The sequence below is a fragment of the Phragmites australis genome, chromosome 3 (assembly GCF_958298935.1).
Source record: "Phragmites australis chromosome 3, lpPhrAust1.1, whole genome shotgun sequence".
Lineage (NCBI taxonomy): Eukaryota > Viridiplantae > Streptophyta > Magnoliopsida > Poales > Poaceae > Phragmites > Phragmites australis.
The window spans coordinates 44,230,144-44,254,946 of record NC_084923.1 but is presented as its reverse complement, the minus strand read 5'-3'; the positions used below and the strand labels follow the sequence as shown (position 1 = coordinate 44,254,946).

Here is a 24,803-nt window from a genome sequence, read left to right as displayed (position 1 = left end):
TGTCATCAACTTTTCTTGTAGCAATTTTGACTTTACGTCTTTCTATAAAAAAATTATGAATACTTAAATGTATACAATACTAATGAAATACATTTCAAGACGAATCTAATGATAAATTTTTTTATATATCTATAATTTTTTAAAAGAATACAATATCAGAATTGCTACGATAAAAATGGGTGATAAGCAAAAAAAGCGGAAGTTGTATGTCAGAGAAACGGGGCGCGATGGATAAGATTTGGTGGGGCGGGATTAGGGCCTTACGGTGGTGGTGGGCCCGAGGAGCGGGAGATCGGTGGGGCCTGCTTGGCGGTGTGCGAAGAAGAGGCCCGCATGTCTGACACTGAGGCACCACGTGGAGAGGGCAACGGTCCGACGTGGTAAGGTCATCTCCAACAGATATTCTAAAAATTCATCTCCTATAATACTATTACAGTATCTCCTCATACTATTACAATATCCCCTATTTTTTCATCTCCAACAGCTACTCTATTTTCTAACTTCTATTACTCTCATTCTCCCTTCGGGCCCACACGCATACACTGGCTACAGTGATACAGGAGCCGGTTTTCCTCCCCAAATTTACTGGCTTACATCCCTGTAGAGATGGATACGGGAGCTGTTGGAGCCGTTTGCTGCCGCTCGCGATTGGGAAAAGGTAAGAAACATGTGGTACAGTGATTTATGAGAAAGAAACTGATTCTGTTGGAGAAGACCTGAGCGGCAGGAATGGCCAGTTTTTTGTTTTCCTGCGGGGAAATCGGATGGCTCGCTGGTTCGTAGAAGCATCAAAGTTCGTTGATAGGATAGCACTAGAAATTCGAGACAAGATTTACAGAAGTGTAGTACTAGAGTGAGTAAATCTTTTATGATAGAGTTTGCAAAATGATATGGTTCGAATTGCTTACCTGAAAATCATACGTCTCCTCTATTTAACACGAGTGTCAATGGTACCACGTCGACACTTCCAATTTGACACAAAATAAAGAAAATAGTATGAAATAGATATTGTTCTCTGTTTGGAATTCTTGTAATAGGGGAATTTCATACATACCTTTTATTGAATCTACAAAACGCTTCTACTACCATTATTGATGGCCGCTCTACTTTTTTAAAGAGAACTATGTTTAGGCAGCATTGCTTCTTCTGGGATGATTATAGACAAAAACACTCATTTTCTATTATTTTAAAGTTTCCCTAAAAAGACATCGTCGGTCTGTCCAGTTGCGCCACTATCTCATATTTGCTCGACCTTAATATATAGCACCTCATCCTTTCTCCTCACAACTACTAAACCAGATCCATCTTCAAGTGCCCTTGCTAGGGTTTGGTAACGATGTCGCTTGATTCCCCTCCTTGCTACCTTGTGTCTCCATGTTTCTTTGCTAATGGCCAGATGACAGTATGGCTGCTTCAACGCCACTTCATCACCCCGCGACCATTCTCCACCAGATTCCCCCCTTCCAGATCATCGCCCAACAAACTTCTTCCTTCTATGACCCATGGTACCACATGCGACTCAAATCCTCATCCAGGGATCCAGATCTAAGGTCGGAACAATGGTGACCAATCTAGATCTAAGCAAAGGGCATCAACGACTGATCCAGATCCAGGGTATAGGTAACGACAACTCTCACTTTCTCATACATGTTCGTGGTAGATAACCCTTCTCCCCAGATCTAAGATTAAAGATGGCTATCAATGCATCAAGGGTTTGTCTTCCTTCTATGACCCATGGTACCACAAACAACTCAAATCCTCATCTAGGGATTCAGATCTAAGGTTAAAACAACGGCGACCAATCTAGATCTAAGATTAAAGGGCATCAACGACTAATCCAGATCTAAGCTATAGGTAACAACGAACCTCACTTCCCCATACATGTTCATGGGTGGTAATCCTTCTCCCAGACCTAAGATTGAAGACGGCTGTGAACACATCAAGGGCTTGTGTATTTCGTGTCCTTTCCTGCAGCCACTCGTTGCCGCCAATTAGAAAGGTACAGCTGATTTACCAATAAAATCTAGTTTTGTCAAATTATTTTTTAAACATTATCATACAAGTCCACAAATACCAAACTTGGAATCCTCAATGAATGAGAAAAAGTAATCTCTAGAAAAACAGTGAAGACAAGAAATTATCATGTTTATTGAAAACTCCCCTTTTTGTTTACTAGTCTATTACCATTTCTACCTTACACTACCAAACACCAAGCAGTCACTCTCTCACAAAGGGGAAAGATTGGCACGTGATGGAGCCAAGGTACCTTCTCCGGTAAAGTCGTAAAGATAAAAATAAACACGCACACACAAAAGTCAGTTAGTTAGACATGGTCATGGTATTATTATTAAGATGTTACCTACAAGAAACAAATTTAAGAGAATGAGCTCGGCTCAATGGTTGGGAGCAATAGTGTTTTACTGATGATTTATTCTAAAAATAAATCTCTAATCTCGTATGCGTAGAGCTACAATTTGATTGTGATATGTTCATCATCTACGAAATTTATGACTCTTTTGATCTCTTTAGAGACGCGTGATGTGTATACGTTATAGATCTAATGTGCACCTAATATTATATGTGATTATGTGTTTAAACTTACGTTGAGATATTACCACTTCTAATTTAGTGTTGAGGTTTAAAAAAGAAACAAAATTAAAGAAGAAGAAAAATAAAAATCCTAGGGAAGTCTCTCATAACTCACAAGCAGCTGGCAAAACCAAATAGAGAGGACACTTAGAAGTCACAACTCACAGGTCGCAAACCAAATAGGCGGAGCAGGAGCACGCAGAAGAGAGGCGGCGAGGGTGAGGCGAGGGGGAGAGAGAGAGGCTGGAGGCGCGTGGAGAAAAGGAGGAAACAAAAAAGGGAAACGAGCGAGGCAGAGAAAACACAAGCAGCAGACGACAGCGAAAATAGGAGGTCGGAGGCAACGAGCGGGAGGCGAGGAACAACTTGAACAAAATTTATTCGGAGAAATAAGGGGCGCTAGGGAGGAGGGGAATCGCGTGGGAATTCCGGCGAATCGGCGGGATCCGGCCGGGATCTGGGCGCCGGATGAGGGCTCGGCACCATGAAATGGTCCACATTGCTCAGTAAGGTCGTCTTCGCCGCCGGCCAGCAGCATGAGCAGCAGCAGCCCGCGCCGCCGCCGCCGCCCGGGTCCCCGCTCCGCCACCAGCAGGGCGACCCAGACCTCGCCACCCCGCGGCTCAGCTCCGCCTCCACCGGTGGGGACGAGGGCGGCTTCGACGCGGCGGCCGGGAGCTCGCCCTCCGCCGCCGCGTCCCCTGTCAGGTGGGTCCCCGCGCCGAGTCAAACGCCCCTGCGGTCTCGCGTTGCCTGAATCGAATCCGGTGATGACTAGTCAGCTCCGATGCGATCCTGTTGGTCGCGCTTTTCGGGTCGAGCAGTGGTGATCGGATTTGGATTCGGGGAGCGTTTGATCGCAGATGCTTGTTTTGCCCTTTTCTCTGCGCGTTTTTCGTGTCCTGTTTGGAGATTTGGTCGGTAGATGCGGGATTAGGCATCATGTTAACCATTTTGACCTGTCGGATTGATACAACTGAATGTTTTTCAGCTCAAGCTTGGTGATAGAGCTGCAATTTTTTTGGTTTTGCTGTTTGCGTTAAGGACAAATGATGCTAGGCTTTGATGGTGCCTTCTGGAGAAATGAAGCTAGACCAGGACGGTGCCTTCGGGAGAAATGATGCTGGATTAGGCCGGTGGTTGGGTGAGGTGTTAGCTGCGTGGTCAATTCGCTGATTTGAATGTGTCTGACGGCTAATGGCCCTTGTCCTTTTGGTTTTGTTGTGCGTTTGCATGTGCTTTTGTAGAACAGCAGAGCAGCGGTTTTTCGCATTTCTCGAAGAAGAGAAAGTGGAATGTTTAGTCGATTGAGATTAACTTGATATGTTTTGATGGCTTGATTTGTTGATTGATGTTTGAGTTAGGGATGCTGTAGGATTATTATGGCACACATCATTCTAAGGTATTGTGAAGTTTGATTGACTGTGTTAGATTGTTTCTATGAGTTGCCTGTTAAATTTGCATGCCCTGATAGGGATATGCTCATGTCTTCATTGATTTTTTGTTAGATTTCCTCTGTTAGATACTTAGATTAAATGTCGTGTTAGGTTATGGTTGTTGTTACTACTATTACATTGATACGCGAAGATGAATGTTAAAATTCTCTGCGACCAGTCCTGCTGCACAGCCACTTGTATTGCCTGGGCAATGGTTGATGAGGGTTCTTTGTTACCATTGTGTGGTTACATGAATGATCTGCTTTGGACTCATTTCGTAGACCCCAGATGTATAGAAGCTATTATCTAGTTTAATGGAGAATGGACACTTATAAGCCATGTTCATTTATATATGCTTAATTTTTGGCCTGGTAGATTCCTGCTTGTTCATTTTTTCTTTTGCCATTGCTGCATTGTTTGTTAAACGCCGTTACACTACCAAATATTAGTTGGGAATTTGGTTCTGCTGTTTCGAGTAAATGATTATATGTTTCTGCAAAAAATTTCCATGCTGTCCATCTTAACATTCTTTCTCTTGTACTCAGGGGAAAAAATGATTTGGAGTTGGACTTAAGGAGGTTCTGGGAAGAATTCCGGTCTTCCAGCTCTGAAAAGGTACCCTGAAACTTGTTTCATTTTGTCACCATAAATCAATAATATCACCTTGTGAGCTGGCTGTTACCTTAACATTGTCTTTTGTTTTTCCCTGTGCAGGAGAAAGAAAGGGCCTTAAATTTGGCTGTAGATGTCTTCTGTAGGCTAGTGAAGCATCATTCTAGTGTAGCTCAGTTAGTTACAAAGTATGACTCTTTACACTTGCACATGCTACTTCTATAATTTCTATTGTTAGTTTGGGCTTATTTTAGCGAGTTTATATCTGTTGTCTATGTAAGAAACTTAATACAGGTCTTCTTCTGTTCTTTTCTTCACAATTGTTACAGGTTAGTAGAAGCACATGTTTTTTCTTTTGTTATTGGAAGAGCTTTTGTAACCGATGTGGAGAAACTAAGAATCCACAGCAAAGGAAGATCACTGCGTGTTGATGATGTTATTGGCTTCTTTTCGGATATCACAGAGGTTTGTCGTTATATGGTTTGTATGGTGCAGTTTCCAGATTCCAGGTGGCTGTACGCCCTCTGATAACTCTTTTTCCATGATCCAGCTTGGCATATGTCCTGGTTCAAACTTGTTATACGCTGTCGATGTTCTCGTGACAGAGGTTAGTGCAATTGCTCTTGTTAACTTGTTCAAAACACATTCTATTTTTCATTTATATTCTATTTTCTTGTTATCTGGTGTTAAGAACATGCAGCAATATAAGAGCAACATGATAGTTAATTGATACTGCAATTTGTCTTAAGCTTTAAATAGTTCATGACTTCATGCGTTGCGTTAAAAAAATCATTGCAACAAAGAACTACATGTGTCATTTCAGATTTCTTTACATTTGTAATGCTGCTATGCAGCTGCCTAATAAAGTGTTTATTCATTTTATAATGCTATTTTCATATGTATACTGGAGCGATCACTTTGGCCGCTCTGCCAGTGACACTGTCCGAGCCATTGGAGGGCAAAAAGGATTCTAAACATCTGTATCAAATGCACATCATAGTCCCTGCAAACCTTGAAAAAAACGGTGCTACTTGGTTATTGTACAATATCACTTCTGTGTTTGCCGTTATATACTTATATTAATGTTTTGAAATTGATGTTTAAAAGCATCTTGTAGCTAAGTAATCGGCCATTGAAATGTTGCATAATGTTTGGTGCTATACTGTTGAATGCATTATTGGAGTAAAGGAATATACAGCAACCACAGTTCTCCGCGCATTCATTGCAACGTTTGTAGCGCATTGAAAATTAAAGCATGCAATGAATAGTACAAAGAAGCAAGAGACATCTGCTTCTGATGAAATTAGTATCCAAGTGTATTATTTTCAAAATGTGCTGGTGCCCGGTGGCTCACAGATAAAAAAGTACTTAGCTACAATAAGGACTTGCTCAACTGATGTCTGGTATTTCATATCCAAGATGAAACACAATTCACGAAATGTTCAAAGTAACACGCATCTCTTGTCATGTTTAATTTCTTGGTTACAGACTAATGATAAGCAGCCTCTGTTGGACTCTGGTATTTTGTGCTGCCTTATATATATCCTCAATTCCTTATTGAGTCCTGATGAGTACTCCCCAAATCCCTCTCTTGCTGGCCGGGAAGGATCAAAAAGTGAGAAGAGCAAAGATCGGGATCCTAGACAATCACGACGGCTTGAGGTAATGCTAATCTTCTTGCCTCATAGAAATACTTTGCAAGACATCGCAATTGTTGACACATGCAAAATCATAATTTGTTTAGCATTTCATTGGCTTTTTCGTCGTTGTTGCTGCTGCTTCACATTTCATTAGCCTACAACTACTTGCTTGGGACAAAAAGGCTTTGTTGTTGTTTAACATTGTATTGGCTGAGCTTTGGATATCACCATTTTGCAGTATCCATCTGTATCATTACAAGTTTGCTTTATGTTCCATGTGTTATATGGTGCATTTCTTTATACGTTGCATTTCTTGCCTTTCTTTTTTCATGGTCAACATGGGTTTTGACTTTATTTTCTTGTTATTCTGCTATGGAGATTGAGGGGAGTGTAGTACATATAATGAAGGCACTGGCAAGTCATCCATCTGCCGCACCAAGTTTAATTGAAGATGATGCTCTACAAGTTCTTTTCCACATGGTTGCAAATGGTTCACTCACTGTGTTTTCGCAGTTCAGGGAGGGTCTTGTTCCCCTTCACACAATTCAGCTTCATCGCCATGCAATGCAGGTAAGTTGGAATGATGTGACATTTTTTTTGGAGGGTCATGTGTCTGCCACATCAATAGTTGCCAAATATATTAAGTTCATAACCAAACAGGTTCTTGGTCTTCTTCTTGCAAATGACAATGGGACTTCTGCAAAGTACATCAGGAAGCACCATTTGGTACATTATCTATCTCTTCTTCATTGTGGATGAAATGTTGTTCTGTTCTTGGGTTTATCTTAGTGGTTGGAATGGCTTCTTGACTAAACAACGTGTAACAATGTGTCTTTAGTTGTTTAATCTTCATACAACAACAACAACACCCTTTGTCCCAAGCAAGTTGGGGTAGACTAGAGATGAAACCCATAAGATCTAACTAAAAAGATGATGTGAAAACAATAATGATAATAAAAGTACTAGTAATAGTAACAAAATAAAAATAATAACGGTATAAGGAGACTGATGTATAAGTTATGGTTTTGACATGTAGATTGCTAATTTCCACACGCTTCTATCAGTGGATAGTTCTTTTGGGATATTTTATTCCTTCAAATTTCTCTTTACAGACTCTTCACATGTTAGGTTTGGTTGACCTTGCCTCTTTTCACATTATCAGCACGCCTTAGTATTCGGCTATGCACAGGTGACTTTAGAGGCCTCCGTTGGATATGTCCAAACCATCTCAACCGATATTGGACAAGCTTTTCTTCAATTGGCGCTACTACTACCCTATCACGTATATCATTATTTCAGATATGATCCTTTCTTGTATGGCCATAAATCAATCGAAACATACGCATCTCTGCTACACTTAACTGTTGGACATGCCACTTTTTAGTTGGCTAACATTCGGCACCATGCAACATCACATATCAAATTGCCGTCCTATAGAATTTACAATTCAGCTTTTGTGGCACCTTCTTATCACAGAGGATGCCAGAAGCTTGACGCCATTTCATCCATCCGGCTTTGATTCTATGACTAACATCTTCAGCGATATCACCATCCTTCTGTAGCATCGATCCCAAATATCAAAAGGTATCCTTAGGAATCACCTCTCCACCAAGACCAACATCTTCTCCTTCATGCCTAGTTATTTAATCTTCATGCAGAACAAACTATATCTAGTTGTTATCTATTGGCTAACGTAGAACATATAACTCTTGAATAGTGGGAAAAACTTCATTGAAGCATCCATAATATTCCATTTAGGCGTTCGTTTTGACCTACGTGGCTACGTTGATCTCTTTGGACCCCCAACTAAACCATTGTAACCAGGTTGCTAAAGTTTTATCCTCTACTTTCCCCATACCTTATTTTAGACAGGGGCGGGTTGGGATTTGACCCCTTCCCATCGGGGTGTTGCTGCTAGGAATATAGTCCTTATCCATTACGTATAGGTTAGGTTACTAGAGTCTTTATTCTTTACTTCTCATGTACTCTATATATATTGCCTCTAAGGGTGACTATTGAACACAAATGGTTATTCCTAACATGGTATCACTGCTAGGTTTTTCTTTTTTGGACGCCGCAACTCGTCCCGATCTAGATCTATCCACTCGCCGGCTTCCTCCCCATCGGCTCTCTCTCTTTCTCTCTCTCGTGGCAGTGTTCATTGGATCAATTTGCTTCCTTGTCGGCTTCTCTCGGTCAGCTCCTCTAATCGCATCTCGATCCTTCGTATGCTACAAACTCGGATCGAAGCCGCCAAGTCCGATTCGTTCTTCTCTGTTGCTAGGCGTGGAGCTGGATCTACACCCTCTCCCCCCGTCCATGCCGCTCTCCCCAAGGCATACCGTTGTCGTTGGTCGTCGAGGGGGGACCTTCATCCGCCTCTGATTCGGATCGGGATCGGGAGGCGGTGGAGGGGGCACTGTCGTGCCTCTAGTCCTGCCGCGCCCCGGCCAGATCTTGCGCTTGCCACATCTCTTCTTGTCGCGCCGGCGTGCTTCTCGTCGATGTCGGCTCCTGCTCCTCCACTCTTCGGCCAGATCCGGCTCTCCCCCGCCGGCACGCCTTCGCTTGTCACACATGACGTCTAACGCCGGCCACTACAGCTCCTCCAGCGCCCCTCCTCAGCCTGCGCGCCCAACGTCCCCCACGCTCGGCCTCCCTTGTTTCAGATCTGCCCTGCGCGTGCCACCTCACCTGGCCGGATATGCCCCCACCTCCTGTCTCTAGCCTAGACCTGCCTCCCACGCCGTCTGCCTTCTGCTCTGCTCTGCTCCGGCTCGGCTACACCTCGCGTCGCCTCGGGCCTTGCTCGGGTCGGATTTGGCTTGCCGAGCCTTGCCGACTCGGTCGGCTGGCTGCCTTCGTCGTTGCTGCTGCTGGGCTCCTTGGTGGTGGCAGTGGTCCTCTCGGTGGTGATTTAGGCGGCAGTGCTCGGGCTCGAGTTGTTCTTGGTGGCCGTCGTCGCCATTCGTCGCGCCGCCTCTCGCTATTTTGTCGGCGGCGTCAGCTCTAAGAAGTGCTTTGATTGCAAGCGTCTGCGCTCTTACTCCTTGTTGAGTCCAAGTGGATGTACCTCTTCGGTGACAACGTGGACTTCTCCAAGGCTTTCCACGTCAATCACCGCAATGTCGATTTGGCCTCGCAGGAGCTCACCACATTAGCGATCGCACGTTGTTTGTGGATTTCCTCCATGGTCCACGGGTTCATAGTGTAGACCACGAGCTTTGGCAATCTTGAGAGCTGGATCTTCATGTTGGCGGCTTCGCCCACTAGAGGCCGCTCCTTTGCTTCTCCCGCCGGTGTCTCTTCCAAGATCTGGATTGCGTGAGCCGCTGACCGCGTCACTGGTTCTACTCCTTCAACACCGCTCGTCGCTCATCTTCATCACAACTCGTCTACATTGCCACAGAGGGGGGAGTCACCCTTCATCTCCACTGTTAGTATCTCACTACTGCCTGCTAATGTCTTAGTCTCATATTAGAGTGTCTGCAATTTCGTTGCGTCTTAGGTGTGGTGGCCTGCTGTTGTGTGAGGTCTGTCTCCATTCAAGTCTCAGTCTTACTTTGAGTTCATTTATGCCGTGTGAGTCCACATATTTCTTTATCCATTCGTCGATTTCTTTCCAGTCGTTATTGATGCAACTTGGCCATCTAGATTTTTCTGTAGCTTTTGTGACAACTTCTTTTGTTGTCTCGCTACTCGTCATCTTGGTTTAGGGCATTCTTGTGTCATCTTGGTTTTTTCGTAGCTTTAGTGACAACTTTATTTGTTGTCTTGCTACTCGTCATTGCTTTGTTGCAATTCTTGACCAAGAGCATTATTTGTTTTCATCATCACGATTCTACTCTTTGATAGGATCACAAAGGCTCCACTCTACGATGGCTTTGAAGAGACATTTTTTGGATGTATTAGTCTAAATCTATTATCTAGTGTCACCTCTTTCAAATGCAACGCTATTGCATACACCTTGCATTTGAGGGGGTTGTTAGGAATATAAAGTCCTTATCCATTACATATATGTTATGCTACTAGAGTCCTTATCCTATACTCCTCATATACTCTATATATTGTCTTCAAGGGCTACTATTGAATACAAGTTGCTATTCCTAACAGTTGCGACCACCATCCTGTGGCAGTTTTCCTTTTATTATTTGCTGGAACATCTATTATTTTGCATATATTTCTGATTAATCTTATTAACTCTTTATCGATCGTGTCTTTTAGATTAAAGTACTCCTTATGGCCGTGAAAGATTTCAATCATCAGAGTGGTGATGCTGCTTACACCATGGGCATTGTGGATTTGTTACTGGAATGTGTTGAGTTGTCTTACAGGCCTGGTAAGTATTGACAGATTTTTGCCACTCAGATGCATTTCTTTGGAGTAGAGATGGCTTGTTTCAAAATTTCCAATCTTTACAGGTTAAATGGCCTTTTCTTTTTTGTTCATGTGCCTCTTGTTGGGTTTCAATCTCTAGCTTACCTCAACTTGATTGGGACTAAAGGCTTTGTTGTTGTTTGTGCAAATTAATTGGTTACTCTTGTTGTGTGCTAATATTGTGATATTTGGTTTAACCTGCAGAGTCTGGGTCCATAAGGCTCAGGGAAGACATACACAATGCTCATGGCTACCAGTTCCTTGTTCAATTTGCTCTTACGCTATGCAGCTTACACAAAAGCCAGACTCTCCAATCCTCACCCAAGTTAGTATCCGAAGAGGATGGATTGGATCCTTCTCACAGATTAGAACAAGATATATTCTCACGTGATCTTTCACCTCAGTTGTATAGGTTGCTTGATGTTCTTGTAAATTTGTCACAAGTTGGACCTTCTGAAAATGGCGGTGGTAAAAGTTCAAAATCTTCTCATGTGAAAGGAATGGGCCACAACAGAAGCCGAACTCCATCTGCTGACAAGTTTGATGACGTGATGGAAATTAATAGCCCCAAGGTAAAAGATCTTGATGCCATCCAGATGCTACAGGATATTTTTCTGAAGGCCGACAACTTGGAAGTGCAAGCTGAAGTTCTTAATAGAATGTTCAAGATTTTCTCAAGCCATCTTGAAAATTACAAGTTATGCCAACAACTGCGAACTGTTCCTCTTTTCATCCTAAACATGGGCAGCTTTCCTGCAGCACTACAAGAGGTCATCTTAAAAATTTTGGAATATGCTGTCACTGTTGTAAACTGCATTCCTGAGCAGGAGTTGTTGTCACTCTGTTGCTTATTGCAGCAACCAATTTCTACCAGTCTTAAGCATAAAGTGCTTTCGTTCTTCGTAAAGCTATTGTCCTTTGATCAGCAGTATAAGAAAGTACTCAGAGAAGTGGGCGTCTTGGGGGTATTGTTAGATGACTTGAAGCAAAACAAGCTTTTCTTTGGAGATGAGCAGCAAAATAAGGCCTCTGGCTCTACAGAAAGGACATCCAATGCAAGTGATTTTCAGAAGACTGTGGACGACAAAGATGCAATTCTTTCACCAAAGTTAGTGGCTTCTAGTTCCACCAAAATTCCCATGTTTGAAGATGACGGAACAATTTCTGTTGCTTGGGATTGTCTTTTTTATCTGCTGAAGAGAGCTGAGCCTAACCAGCAATCATTCCGATCGTCTAATGGTGTCAACATCATTCTTCCTTTCTTGGTATCTGAAAGCCACAGATCTGGTGTACTGCGACTATTGTTGTGCCTGATAATTGAAGATTCTCTTCAGGTTTGTGTTTGTAGTTTGCTCTCACATGAAAAGAACAAATCATTTTTCTTCTGAAACAATTTTTAGTTTAGGGGCTTAAATGTGGCTTAAATCATTTGTGGTTGTTGTGTTCGTAAGGATGTTTGCGCTAGACATGGCGTCATTGTACTCTCTCTCTCTCTCTCTTAATATAATATTACACACAACTCTCTTGCGTTTTCGAGAAAAAAAATGGAATTCTCTAGTTCATGGGTCTCAGTTGAAGGACCCTTTATCCTATGCTAGCTGTACATTCCTAAGCACGCCGAGTGAATTTTTAGCATCTTGCCATTTTTTTTAAAACATTAGCAGCTTGCCATGCGAACTTGACTTATTTTACCTATAAAATTCTCGTTGTCAGGCTCATCCAGAAGAAATAGGGTCACTGATTGAGATCTTGAAGAGTGGGATGGTATCGACCTCATCAGGTTCTCAATTCAAGCTTGATAATGATGCAAAGTGTGATACATTTGGTGCTTTATGGCGCATTCTTGGGGCAAACAATTCAGCACAAAGAATTTTTGGAGAAGCCACTGGATTTTCTCTGATGCTAACAACGCTGCATAGTTTCCAGAATGACAGTGAAAATGAAGAGGCTGAATCATCCTTGCATGCTCACATGAAGATTTTTGGTTTTCTATTGCGAGCTATGACAGCTGCAGTATGCAATAATTCTGTCAATAGGATAAGGCTGCATACAATCCTGTCGTCAAACACTTTCTGTGATCTTCTCTCTGAATCTGGGTTGCTTTGTGTGGATTGCGAAAAACAAGTTATTATGCTTTTGCTTGAGCTTGCACTTGAGATTACTCTTCCTCCCACCAGTAACCTTCAGGTAGAGAGCATTTCATCTGAAACTTCAGAGGATGAACTGGGCGGCTTCTTGTCTGCAACCTCATTTGGACTTTCAAGGCTTGACAAGGAGCGGGTGTATAATGCTAGTGCAGTTGTTGTACTAATCCGTTCCTTGCTGATATTTACACCTAAAGTTCAACTTGAGTTACTGAGATTCATTGAGAAGCTTGCAAATGCTGGTCCCTTCAACCAGGAGAATTTAACTTCTGTTGGTATGGGCAAAGATATTCTTGTTACCCTTTTTCTTTTGACTCCGTTTGACAAGAGCACCTTATGTTTTTGTTACTTGTTTGTTATACAGGATGTGTTGGCCTTCTACTTGAGACAATCAGCCCATTTTTAGAGGGTTCCTCTCCTATTCTTAATCATGCTTTGAGAATTGTTGAACTGCTAGGTGCTTACAGGTCAGCTATGTCTCATGAAATTCCATTGCATTCTCATTGCAAGTTTGCAACAGTTCTCGTCTTGTTATTTTGTGGTACATGATTGCTCATTTTTTATTCAGGTTGTCTTCGTCCGAACTAAGACTTCTTATGAGATATATTCTTCAGCTGAAAGTGAAGCGTTCAGGTCATCTTTTTGTTAATATGATGGACAAGTTAATTCAAATGGAAGATGTCAGACAAGGAAATGTTTCTCTAGCTCCTTTCATTGAGATGGACATGAGCAAATCTGGCCATGCATCTATTCAAGTTTCATTAGGAGAAAGGACATGGCCACCTGTTTCTGGGTACTCTTTTGTTTGCTGGTTCCAGTATCAGAACTTCTTTAAAAGCCAGTCTAAGGAAGCAGAAAAAACATCAAAAGGGGCCTATGGTAAAAGGAGTGGGCAAGTTTTGCGCATCTTTTCTTTAGGTGCAGTGGATGATGCCAGCACTTTGTATGCTGAACTTTATCTCCATGATAATGGTGTTTTTACTATATCTACGGGCAATTCAAGTTCATTGTCATTTCCAGTAATTGAAATGGAAGAAAGAAAATGGCATCATCTTGCTGTTGTTCATAGTAAGCCAAATGCACTAGCTGGCCTTTTTCAAGCAAGTGTGGCTAGCCTTTATCTTGATGGAAAGCTGAGGCACACTGGCAAGCTTGGATACTCGCCATCACCGTTTGGTAAATCTTTGCAGGTAACACTTGGTACACCTGCTATCCGCGGGAAAGTTTCTGACCTATCATGGCGGCTCCGCTGTTGTTATCTTTTTGAGGAGGTCTTGACACCCGGGAGCATTTGTTTCATGTACATTCTTGGACACGGGTACCAAGGGTTATTCCAGGACACTGATCTTCTGAGATTTGTCCCAAACCGGGCCTGCGGTGGGGAGGTAATGGCAATCCTGGATTCACTAGAAGTAGAAGTACCTGCACCTTCAAGCAACCAGCGCATTGATAGTTCAATGAAACAAGGGAACTCTAGACTTGAGAGCAGTGGAATTGTTTGGGACACGGAACGGTTAAGAAATCTCTCCTTACAATTGTCCGGGAGGAAGCTAATATTTGTGTTTGATGGAACATCATCAGATGCTTTTCGAGCATCTGGGACTCTTTCGTTGCTGAATCTTGTTGATCCAACTTCTGCTGCTGCATCCCCAATAGGAGGTTCGTGAATGCTGTACAGCTATTTAATTACATTTTTGTTTCTCAATTGGAATATGCCATGATTCATTTAGTTGATTCATATTGACAGGTATACCACGATATGGACGTCTAAGTGGTGATGTTTACATTTGTAATCAGTGCACAATTGGTGACACTGTTCAAACAGTTGGTGGGATGCCTGTTGTGCTTGCTCTTGTTGAAGCTGCTGAGACTAGGGATATGCTGCATATGGCACTGGAGTTGCTTGCATTATCTCTACAGCAGAGCCATCAAAATGTGAAGAACATGCAGGCCTTGAGGGGGTATCATCTTCTGGCACTTTTTCTGCATAGGAGAATGTCACTATTTGATATGCAGTCTCTTGATATCTTCTTCCGTATCGCTGCCTGTGAGGCCTCCTTTCCTGAGCCACAGAAATCAAATATAAATCGAACAGCAAGCTATGCATCTGGAATCTCCCCAGAGGTCAGTTTTGATGATCTTACCTTACCCAAGTTCGGCGATGATGTGTCTTCTGTTGGATCACATGGGGATTTGAATGACTTTTCAGCCCAAAAGGATTCATTTAGCCACCTGTCTGAGCTGGAGAATGCTGAGTTAGCTGGCGAGACTTCTGAATTTATAGTCTTGTCAAATGCCGATATGGTTGAACATGTTCTCTTGGACTGGACTATATGGGTTGCTGCTCCAATATCAGTACAAATAACTCTTCTCGGATTTCTTGAGAGGATGGTATCAATGCATTGGTTTAGAAATCACAACCTCACAATATTGCGTCGAATCAATCTTGTGCAGCATCTTCTTGTTACTTTACAACGTGGTGATGTCGAAATTCCTGTGCTGGAGAAGCTAGTTGTGCTACTAGGTGTCATCCTGGAGGATGGTTTTCTAGCTTCTGAGCTGGAGCTTGTTGTAAGATTCATAATTATGACATTTGACCCTCCAGAGCTTACACCAAACCGTCAGATTGTCCGGGAGGCTATGGGAAAACATGTCATTGTGAGGAACATGTTATTGGAAATGCTTATTGATCTACAAGTAACCATAAACGCCGAAGAGTTGCTGGAGCAATGGCATAAAGTTGTTTCATCCAGATTGGTCACATATTTCCTTGATGAAGCTGTGCATCCGACTAGTATGAGATGGATCACAACTCTTTTAGGAGTTTGCCTTACATCATCCACTACATTTGCTCTGAAGTTCCGTGCAAGCGGAGGTTTTCAAGGGTTGAATCATATGCTTCTAAGCTTTCATGATTCTCCAGAAATATACTATATATTGTTTTGTTTGGTGTTTGGGAAGCCTGTTTATCCTAGAGTACCGGAGGTCCGTATGCTTGATTTCCATGCTCTCATGCCTAGTGATGGAAACTATGGAGAATTGAAGTTTGTGGATCTATTGGATACTATAATTGCAATGGCAAAAGCTACATTTGACTCCTTGATTATGAAATCTATGCTTGCGCATCAGAATAGCAATCTTTCACATTTTAATGGCACCTTGGTCGCAGATCTTGTTGAGGCAACATCGGACATGGGAAGTGATCTTCAAGGAGAAGCTCTGATGCATAAGACATATGCAGCAAGGTTAATGGGTGGTGAAGCCGCAGCACCTGCTGTTGTGACTTCAGTATTGAGGTTCATGGTTGATTTGGTAAAGATGTGCCCACCATTCTCTGCTGTTTGCAGGCGACATGATTTCCTAGAGAACTGTGTTGATCTATATTTCTCTTGTGTAAGGTTTGTACAATGTGCATATATCAAGTTACTAGGTGCTCTAAATGTTTATATTAAGCCCTTTTTTGGTTATGCAGGTCTGATTGTGCCTTGAGAATGGCAAAAGATCTAACAACTGCCGCAACAGATGAGAAGAATATCCATGATGATGACAATAGAAGTTCAAAGGACACCTTTTCAAATCTACCACATGATCAGGAACAATCTGCCAAAACATTGAGTGTTGCAAGTTTTCCTCAGGAGCAGAAAAGTTCCAGCTCAGAAAGTACAGGCGTGCAAAATTCTTTTGAAAATGCTGAAGTAAAAGCAGATGATTCTACCAATCAGAAGCTGAGCACTAAGTTTTTAAATGGAGAAGCGAACCAAATGTTTCAGAAGGCTCATGATCAAGGACGGATCTCAGCTCCAAGTTCAAATGGCTTTGCTGAATCCCACCAACTAGCTGATTCACCCAACTCAGTTTCTATGAATAATGTTGGATCTCCTGTTCTATCTGAGAGATCAACCCACAGAGCAGGAAGTACCCCTACAGCATCTCCCATGGGCCCATTCACACCTTGGCTTGGTAGTGCAGGATCATATAGTGATGGTAGACACCTGACAGCTTCTCCATCCATGGCTTCATCTATGTCTGGGATAGACCTGGATTCGTCCCCTGATCTGAAGACAAATATGCTGGGGTCACCTGCAGTGAATACACTTTTTCCAATCAATTCCAAGCTTTTGCTCGACATAGATGATTTAGGTTACGGGGGCGGCCCATGCTCTGCAGGAGCTACTGCTGTTCTTGATTTTGTTGCTCAAATCCTTGCTGACATTATCTCGGAACAGCTTAAAGCGACACTTTTTATTGAGAGCATTTTGGAGTCCGTGCCTTTGTTTGTTGATATTGATTCTGCTCTGGTTTTCCAAGGCCTGTGCCTAAGCAGATTGATGAACTTCCTTGAAAGAAAACTCTTACTTGATGATGAAGAAGACGGGAAGAAACTTGACAAGAGCCGTTGGTCTGTCAATTTGGACCCACTTTGCTGGATGATAGTTGATCGTGTGTACATGGGCTGCTTTCCAACCCCACTCGGGGTGCTACGAACACTAGAATTCTTAATGTCGATGCTGCAGCTTGCTAATAAAGATGGCCGTATAGAAGATGCAGTACCTCCAGGTAAAGGTATTTTATCCATTGCTCGAGGAAGCAGACAACTCGATCCTTACATCCATGCCATATTGAAGAACACAAACCGGATGATAATGTACTGTTTCCTGCCAACATTCCTTAAAAATATGGGGGAAGATGACCTGCTTGCAAATCTTGCATTCCTAACAGAAACTGGGAGGAGTTTAGCTTCTAAACCTTACCAGGAAGATTTTTCTGTTGATATTTGTACAGTTCTTCAGCTTCTAATTGCCAACAAGAGGCTGGTGCTGTGCCCAAGTAATGTTGATACTGATCTAATGTGTTGTTTCTGCATAAATCTAATGGCACTTCTCCGTGACAAGAGACTAACTGCTCAAAACTTGGCGGTGGATTTACTTAAATACTTGTTAGTGCATCGTCGCCAATCTCTTGAGGACCTGCTAGTTTGCAAGCCTAACCAAGGGCAACAAATGGACATCCTGCATGGAGGGCTTGACAAATTGCTCACTGGAAGGACCTCGATGTTCTTTGAATGGCTCCAGAGTTCTCAGCAAACAATAAGTAAAGTGTTGGACCAGTGTGCTCTAATAATGTGGGTTCAATATATCACTGGCTCAGCAAAATTTCCTGGCGTAAGAATAAAAGGGATGGAAGCCAGACGAAAGAAAGAGATGGTACGAAAATCACGTGAATCTTCAAAACTAGATGCCAGACACTGGGAGCAGATAAATGAGCGGAGGTATAATCTTGATTTGGTTCGTGATGTGATGTCTACAGAGCTAAGAGCAATTCGTCAAGACAAATATGGATGGATATTACATGGAGAAAGTGAGTGGAAAAGCCAGCTCCAACAGCTTGTACATGAAAGAGGTATTTTTCCCATGCAACAATTATCCACAGAACCTGCGTGGCAGCTATGTGCTGTTGAAGGACCATATAGAATGCGGAAGAAACTTGAACATTCCAAATTTAAGATAGATACTATTCAGAATGTTCTAATCAGCAACCTTGGGTTGGATGATGTTAAGATGACCAATAAAGAGGATGGAGACATGTTGATGACATCTGGGTCAGATACAATGTCAGGCTTGAATCTTTTGACCTATGACACTGAACAGAAGGAACTTGATGCTGCTGAATTTGCATCGTTCAAAGATGACGATGACATATTTAAAGGAGGAAGCACAATGTCAGCTCCAATTGGCTGGACTGATGATAAAAGCAGCATTAACGAACAGAGTCTTTACTCTGCGACAGAATTTGGAGCTAAATCAAGTTCCCTTTCTTATCACATGACAGAGAGTCACCAGGGTAAACCTGAACTTAGTTCACCAAGAAGGGTACCTTCAGTTAAAGGTACTGAGGCAAGAACCTCAGAGAATAAATCAGAAAAGGAGTTGCTTGACAATGGTGAATATCTTATCAGACCTTATCTGGAACCCTCTGAAAAAATAAGGCATCAATACAACTGTGAACGGGTTGCTGGTCTTGATAAGCGTGATGGAATATTTCTGATTGGAGAACTTTGCTTATACATTATTGAGAACTTCTACATCGATGATTCCAATTGCATTTGTGAAAAGGGCAGTGAAGGTGAGCTCTCTGTCATTGATCAAGCTTTAGGTGTGAACAAGGATATAATGGGAAGCGGTGAATCTCAGCAGAAATCACCTTCCATGTGGGGTGCAACAGCAAAGGTTTTTTTTGGTGGCAGAGCATGGGCATACAATGGAGGTGCTTGGGGTAAGGAGGAGCTTTGCAGCAGCAGCAACCTGCCTCATCGATGGCATATGTGGAAGCTTGATAGCGTTCATGAGCTACTAAAACGTGATTATCAGCTCCGCCCCGTTGCAATCGAGATTTTCAGCATGGATGGTTGCAATGAGCTTCTAGTTTTCCACAAAAAGGAGAGGGAGGAAGTGTTCAAAAATCTGATCGCCATGAATCTCCCACGGAATAGCATGTTTGTATTCTTAATCCTTTGCAGTTGCATATACTCAGTAGTTACCATGCTCATTTACTTAGCATTGAGATTTGACACCACTTCCTACTAGAATTGAAATGATTTCAAAACAATTAATTGGCAATCTGTAGAATTACGATGGCATGAAAGGTAATAGGTAGCAGCAATTCATGACAGCATCTGCCAGAGGAATTAACATTCATGTCTCTATGTGAGGGAATTTACTTTTTGTCAATGGCTTGCTACGTTGTTAAACATGTCACTGTCAAATTTGTTATTGTCTAAGTTCTGGTATTTAGGATCTATTGTTTCAAAACCATCTTAGAGTATATTCCTACTTCCCATAGGATCATGGCTCACCTGAGCGGTTCTTGTGGTTTTTTCCCTAGACTGGTAGGTTTACTTGATTCTGCTGGTAACTGGCTGCCTATTTTCACTCAAATCTTAGATGTCTATTATGCTTTTTACTAGCAGAGTAAATATTGTTAGTTTTGGAAGGATGCCATAATAAGCTCCTTTTCAGTTAGATACTGGCGCTCTGTAAATGCTCTTCTTTCTGCATGGCCTCATCCAAATTAGTGGAAGGATTTCTGTTAAATTATGCATTCTGTGAACTATCTGAAGTTGTAAAACTTGGCATTTTAATGCTTTTACTTATCATTAGGTCTCTTGAGCATGGGCACTTTGCTAATAATTCACAAAAACATGCTTTCTCACAGGTTGGACACGACAATATCAGCATCCTCAAAACAGGACAGCGGTGAGGGGAGCCGTATTTTCAAAGTCATGGCAAAATCCTTCTCTAAAAGATGGCAAAGTGGAGAAATCACCAACTTCCAATATCTGATGCATCTAAATACACTTGCTGGTCGAGGGTATAGTGACCTCACACAGTACCCAGTGTTTCCATGGATTCTTGCAGATTATGAGAGCGATACTTTAGATCTGAGGAACCCACAGACATTTCGTAAGCTTGATAAACCTATGGGATGTCAAACAGAGGAAGGAGAAGAGGAATTCCGTAAGAGGTTTGTTCATTTAACATCAATCAATATACTTCTTTTGTTTCTTTTTCAATTAAAAAATATAACATCTTTAACTTTGCTAAACGTAAAAGGTCTGTTCATCTAACTATCAATTGAAATACTTTATTTTGTTCCTTTCAGGTATGATAGCTGGGATGACCCTGATGTACCAAAGTTCCATTATGGTTCTCATTATTCAAGTGCTGGGATTGTCCTTTTCTATCTTTTAAGGTTGCCTCCTTTTAGCACAGAAAATCAGAAATTGCAGGGTGGGCAATTTGACCATGCAGACCGGTTATTCAACAGTGTGAGAGATACATGGGTAAGCGCTGCTGGCAAGAGCAACACATCAGATGTGAAAGAACTGATTCCTGAGTTCTATTATTTGCCTGAATTTTTGGAGAACCGGTTTAATCTCGACCTGGGGGAGAAACAATCAGGAGAGAAGGTATACTTTCACAAAAGTTCATGCACTAATCTGTGCGCTAGATGTAGAGAAGCTCACATTTGTGAGAGGCAAACATATAACTTCTTGAAATAATGCTTTCAGGTTGGTGATGTTGTTTTGCCACCTTGGGCTAAAGGTAGCACAAGAGAATTCATCAGGAAGCACCGGGAAGCCTTGGAGTCAGACTATGTATCTGAGAATCTGCATCGTTGGATTGATATTATTTTTGGATATAAGCAGAGAGGAAAGGTATTAAGCATGTCAGGTTTCTGCATTCCTATTTTGTCCCTAGTGGTGTTGCTGTTGCTGTCACATGACAGCACAAATATATTTGGGTTTAAAACAAAAGTGGTGTTTTCTTTTATAGATTCATAAATTTGTGCCATGCCAGTAGCAGCAAGGGTGCTTAACATGTCCATAGTTTTGTTTTTGTCCTCGGGTCCTGAGCAGCATTCTAATGACTTGGTCAATCCATCCGCTTCATTCTGTATGTTTTTTTACTTTCCATGGTCTGTGAGATGTAATTTTAACCATTGATTTCTATAATATTGTGCTGGCAAAGGGTTTTGACTTTTGCAAATACAAAACTACAGTGACTTACAATGTGAAACAGAGAGAGTATTCCTGTTGGTGTTATGTATTTCATTTTGTAGTGTCACTCTTATTTTCCAACGTGATTTCTGATGCCTATTTTCTTTTGTATACGACAGGCAGCCGAAGATGCCATCAATGTCTTCTATCACTACACATATGAAGGCAATGTTGACATAGATGCAGTATCAGATCCTACCATGAAGGCTTCAATACTGGCACAGATCAACCACTTTGGTCAGACCCCAAAACAGTTATTCCAAAAACCACATCCACAGCGACGGACTGACAGGAAAATCCCTCCTCATCCTCTACGATACAGTGCCTATCTTACACACCAAGAGATTCGCAAGACAGCATCTTCAGTGTCCCAGATTGTCACCTACAACGATAAGATCCTAATTGCCGCAGCTAACAGCTTGCTCAAGCCAGTAACTTATAGTGAATACATTTCCTGGGGATTCCCTGACCGCAGCTTGAGACTATTAACCTATGACCAGGATAAACTTCTATCTACTCATGAAAACCTTCATGGTGGTAGTCAAATTCAGTGCACTGGAGTGAGCCATGATGGCAACATTCTCACCACAGGTGGTGATGACGGAGTTGTTGCAGTGTGGAGATTTGTGAAGGATGGCAATCGCCGTCTCCTGAGAATGGAGAAGGCTTTGTGTGCTCACACGGGCAAGATAACTTGCGTCTATGTCAGCCAGCCTTACTCATTAATTGTCTCAGGCTCTGACGACTGTTCTGTGATCTTGTGGGACCTGACAAGCCTGGTCTTTGTGAAGCAGCTACCAAAGTTCCCAGCATCAGTGACTGCGCTACATGTGAACAACCTCACTGGCGAGATTCTGACAGGTGCTGGTGTTCTTTTTGCTGTTTGGAGCATAAACGGGGACTGCCTTGCTGTGGTGAACACCTCCCAGTTTCCTTCTGATCTCATCTTATCTGTGGCAAGCACTACACACTCAGACTGGCAGGAGACAAACTGGTATGTGACAGGTCATCAAAGCGGTGCTGTTAAGGTATGGAAGATGGTGCACTGCTCGTCTGATGAGGCAGCAAATAGCAAAAGCAAATCGCCTGCAATCACCTTTGGGGGGCTGGGCCTGAACGGCCAAGCACCGGAGTATAGGCTACTTCTTCAGAAGGTGCTCAAGTCACATAAGTACCCAGTCACTGCCCTTTGTATACCTCCCGACCTGAAACAGCTTCTGAGTGGGGATGCCAGTGGTCACTTGCTTTCATGGTCACTGAAAGATGACAGTTTTAAGGATTCATAACGACAGAGAAATATCGGGATTCACCTGCACATAGAAAATGCATTGACGAAAGAGTTCAGATTCTGCCTTGACGTGCATAAACGTGCTATATGAAGGTTTCCTTCGATGCCCAGGCCATCCAACAATTCATGGGAGACTTAATACAGCAGAAACACATCAAAAGGATGAGGCGATCGAGGCGTTGCTGTGCTGACATCATAATCTTATATTGTGAATTATCTGGTGGTTTTACCTTCTCTCCTTGCTTTTTTGAGGAGAAAAGGATTCATGCGGGGTAGGTGCCAGTGTTTGTAAAGTTTGTACAGGGTAATTATGCCGGTTGAGGTGGATGATGACGATGATGTATTGTTGATGTTTTGTTTGGGAATGCAAGGAAAAGGGTGTTAGGTTATTTTTCCTTTCTTTCTCTCCACCCCCACTAGAAGTGTTGTTCATTCATTGACTGGGTGTAATTTGAGCACCCTTCTGTTCAGTCAGTCAGTTTGCAGATACATGCGAGAGATTTTGCTGAACAAACTGACGCGCCCTGTCCATGGTTCAGTTGGAAGTCTAATGATCTGAAGCAATTGTCCCAAAATCATTTCGAACGTAAAATCTGTACCTTCAGCAACTAGTTCGTTGCAAATTTGAAATACAACTTTCGGTACACAGGCAAAAGTAAACGCTGCTGTAGGCCTTGTTATAAAATGGATTAGCATGCGAAAATAAATCACTGGCAGGTTAACATCTACAAACTCGAACCAATCCTTGAGATTTGAGTTAGTTGATTGGGCCAGCAGTCGCGTCGTCTCGATGTTTCCACTCGGTCCACCAAATCATTCTAGGATCGGTCCATGATCCCACGATAATTCCTTTCTCCGCACCAAACAGGTGGATTAGATTAAGGGTCTGATTAGATTAAGAGTTGTCAGAGCTCAAATATCTTTAGTTCTAGAAATTGTTGATCTAAGAGTTAGAAATATTAGAGATATTTGTGTGAGATTTTATTCTAAACTATAAACAGAGTTTTAAATCATTTTATTTTAATATACAAACTCTAAATCTAAGATAGAACTAGGATGCAAAGCTAAAAAAAAACTAAGGCAAATTTGTTTCCGGACCCTAAGATAGAGCACGCGGATCAGTCAATGATGAAGGCTTCCAATCTTCCACGATGGATCCGGATATGTGGGCATTGGCTTGTCGACTTTTGAAACGGTGGTTTTCTGTCAGCATTTGCTAGCTAGAACTCCCAGCTGGTTATGCTTAATCTACCCTGGTCAATACGATAATTGCAGTCCTTTTACGCTTCTCCACGTCAGCGTGCGGTGGAATATTGAATGTAAACCGGATAAGGACAAGCGACTTTTTGTTCACCGAATTACCAGACTACCTAGGATACGATTTGTGGACACATCTAGTGCAAAATAGACAGATGCAACTATTTTTTAACTAGTCACAAACTGTGCGCAGCAATTTCTTTCACATTTCGAAAGGTAGATTATTCAAATACCTTTATTTATACCTCAAGACCAGCTTGGTCGAATCGATCGTGATCTTTTATTAGTTTTTGTGGTTTAGAAGCCATGTGAGAAATTGAATAAACATAAAGGTGCTCCCTGAAACAGAATAAAACTGCTGGGTACCTAGGAAACATGGCATTTTCTTCCTGCTACAGTACAGAAAAAGGGTGAACCTGAGGTTACTCTTGTGGATCCACTTCCACCTTCGTCTTTGATGGTCCCTCTGTCTTCTAGCGAGGATTATAGATATTTACTATGTAGATCTAGATTCTTCTCTATGGTGACACATTTGTTTCTTCGGCCATGACGCCACTTCTAGCCGGTTAGCAGAAAGGCTGGAGATTGATTCAATCTCTTAGGGAGGGTTTCTTTGTACTTGGGTCATCGATAGCACAAGTTTAGCTCTCTGGGTCCTCAGTTCAAACACCGATAACACTAGATCTACTTTATGGTCTGTCGATTTTCTCTTCTCCGGTAGTGGTGGTGCCAAATTTATGTCATTAGATGTACTGCAAGGTGATTATCATACCCACAATAGCTTTCTTCTCTTACGATCTACTACTAATATCTGGTGTCCCCTTACCATCTTGGATGGAAGATATGGTACCTATCCTCGGTGTTGGTCTCCGTCAAGCTTGAGCTTGGCACTCGGCGGACGAT

General features: G+C 42.2%; 1 protein-coding gene across 1 annotated transcript; it reads left to right on the top strand.

The window, feature by feature from the left end:
* The first annotated feature begins 2,718 nt into the window (after nt 1-2,718).
* LOC133913288 (protein SPIRRIG-like) lies at nt 2,719-23,132 on the top strand. The gene is made up of 19 exons (XM_062356395.1): nt 2,719-3,297; nt 4,571-4,640; nt 4,740-4,825; nt 4,967-5,102; nt 5,188-5,244; nt 6,126-6,299; nt 6,656-6,847; nt 6,938-7,003; nt 10,502-10,616; nt 10,859-11,988; nt 12,368-13,073; nt 13,163-13,265; nt 13,367-14,457; nt 14,546-16,196; nt 16,271-19,291; nt 20,011-20,319; nt 20,458-20,764; nt 20,867-21,013; nt 21,475-23,132. Exons 1-19 carry the CDS (start codon nt 3,074-3,076, stop codon nt 22,639-22,641), a joined length of 10,752 nt encoding a protein of 3,583 aa, XP_062212379.1. The 5' UTR covers nt 2,719-3,073; the 3' UTR covers nt 22,642-23,132.
* The last annotated feature ends 1,671 nt before the right edge of the window (nt 23,133-24,803 follow it).

Coding starts and splice junctions, on each gene's coding strand:
- LOC133913288 (XM_062356395.1), top strand. CDS start 3,074: ATGAAATGGTCCACATTGCTCAGTAAGGTCGTCTTCGCCGCCGGCCAG. Junction 19,292..20,010: donor AATCTCCCACGGAATAGCAT/GTTTGTATTCTT, acceptor GCTTTCTCACAG/GTTGGACACGACAATATCAG. Junction 20,320..20,457: donor GAAGAGGAATTCCGTAAGAG/GTTTGTTCATTT, acceptor TGTTCCTTTCAG/GTATGATAGCTGGGATGACC.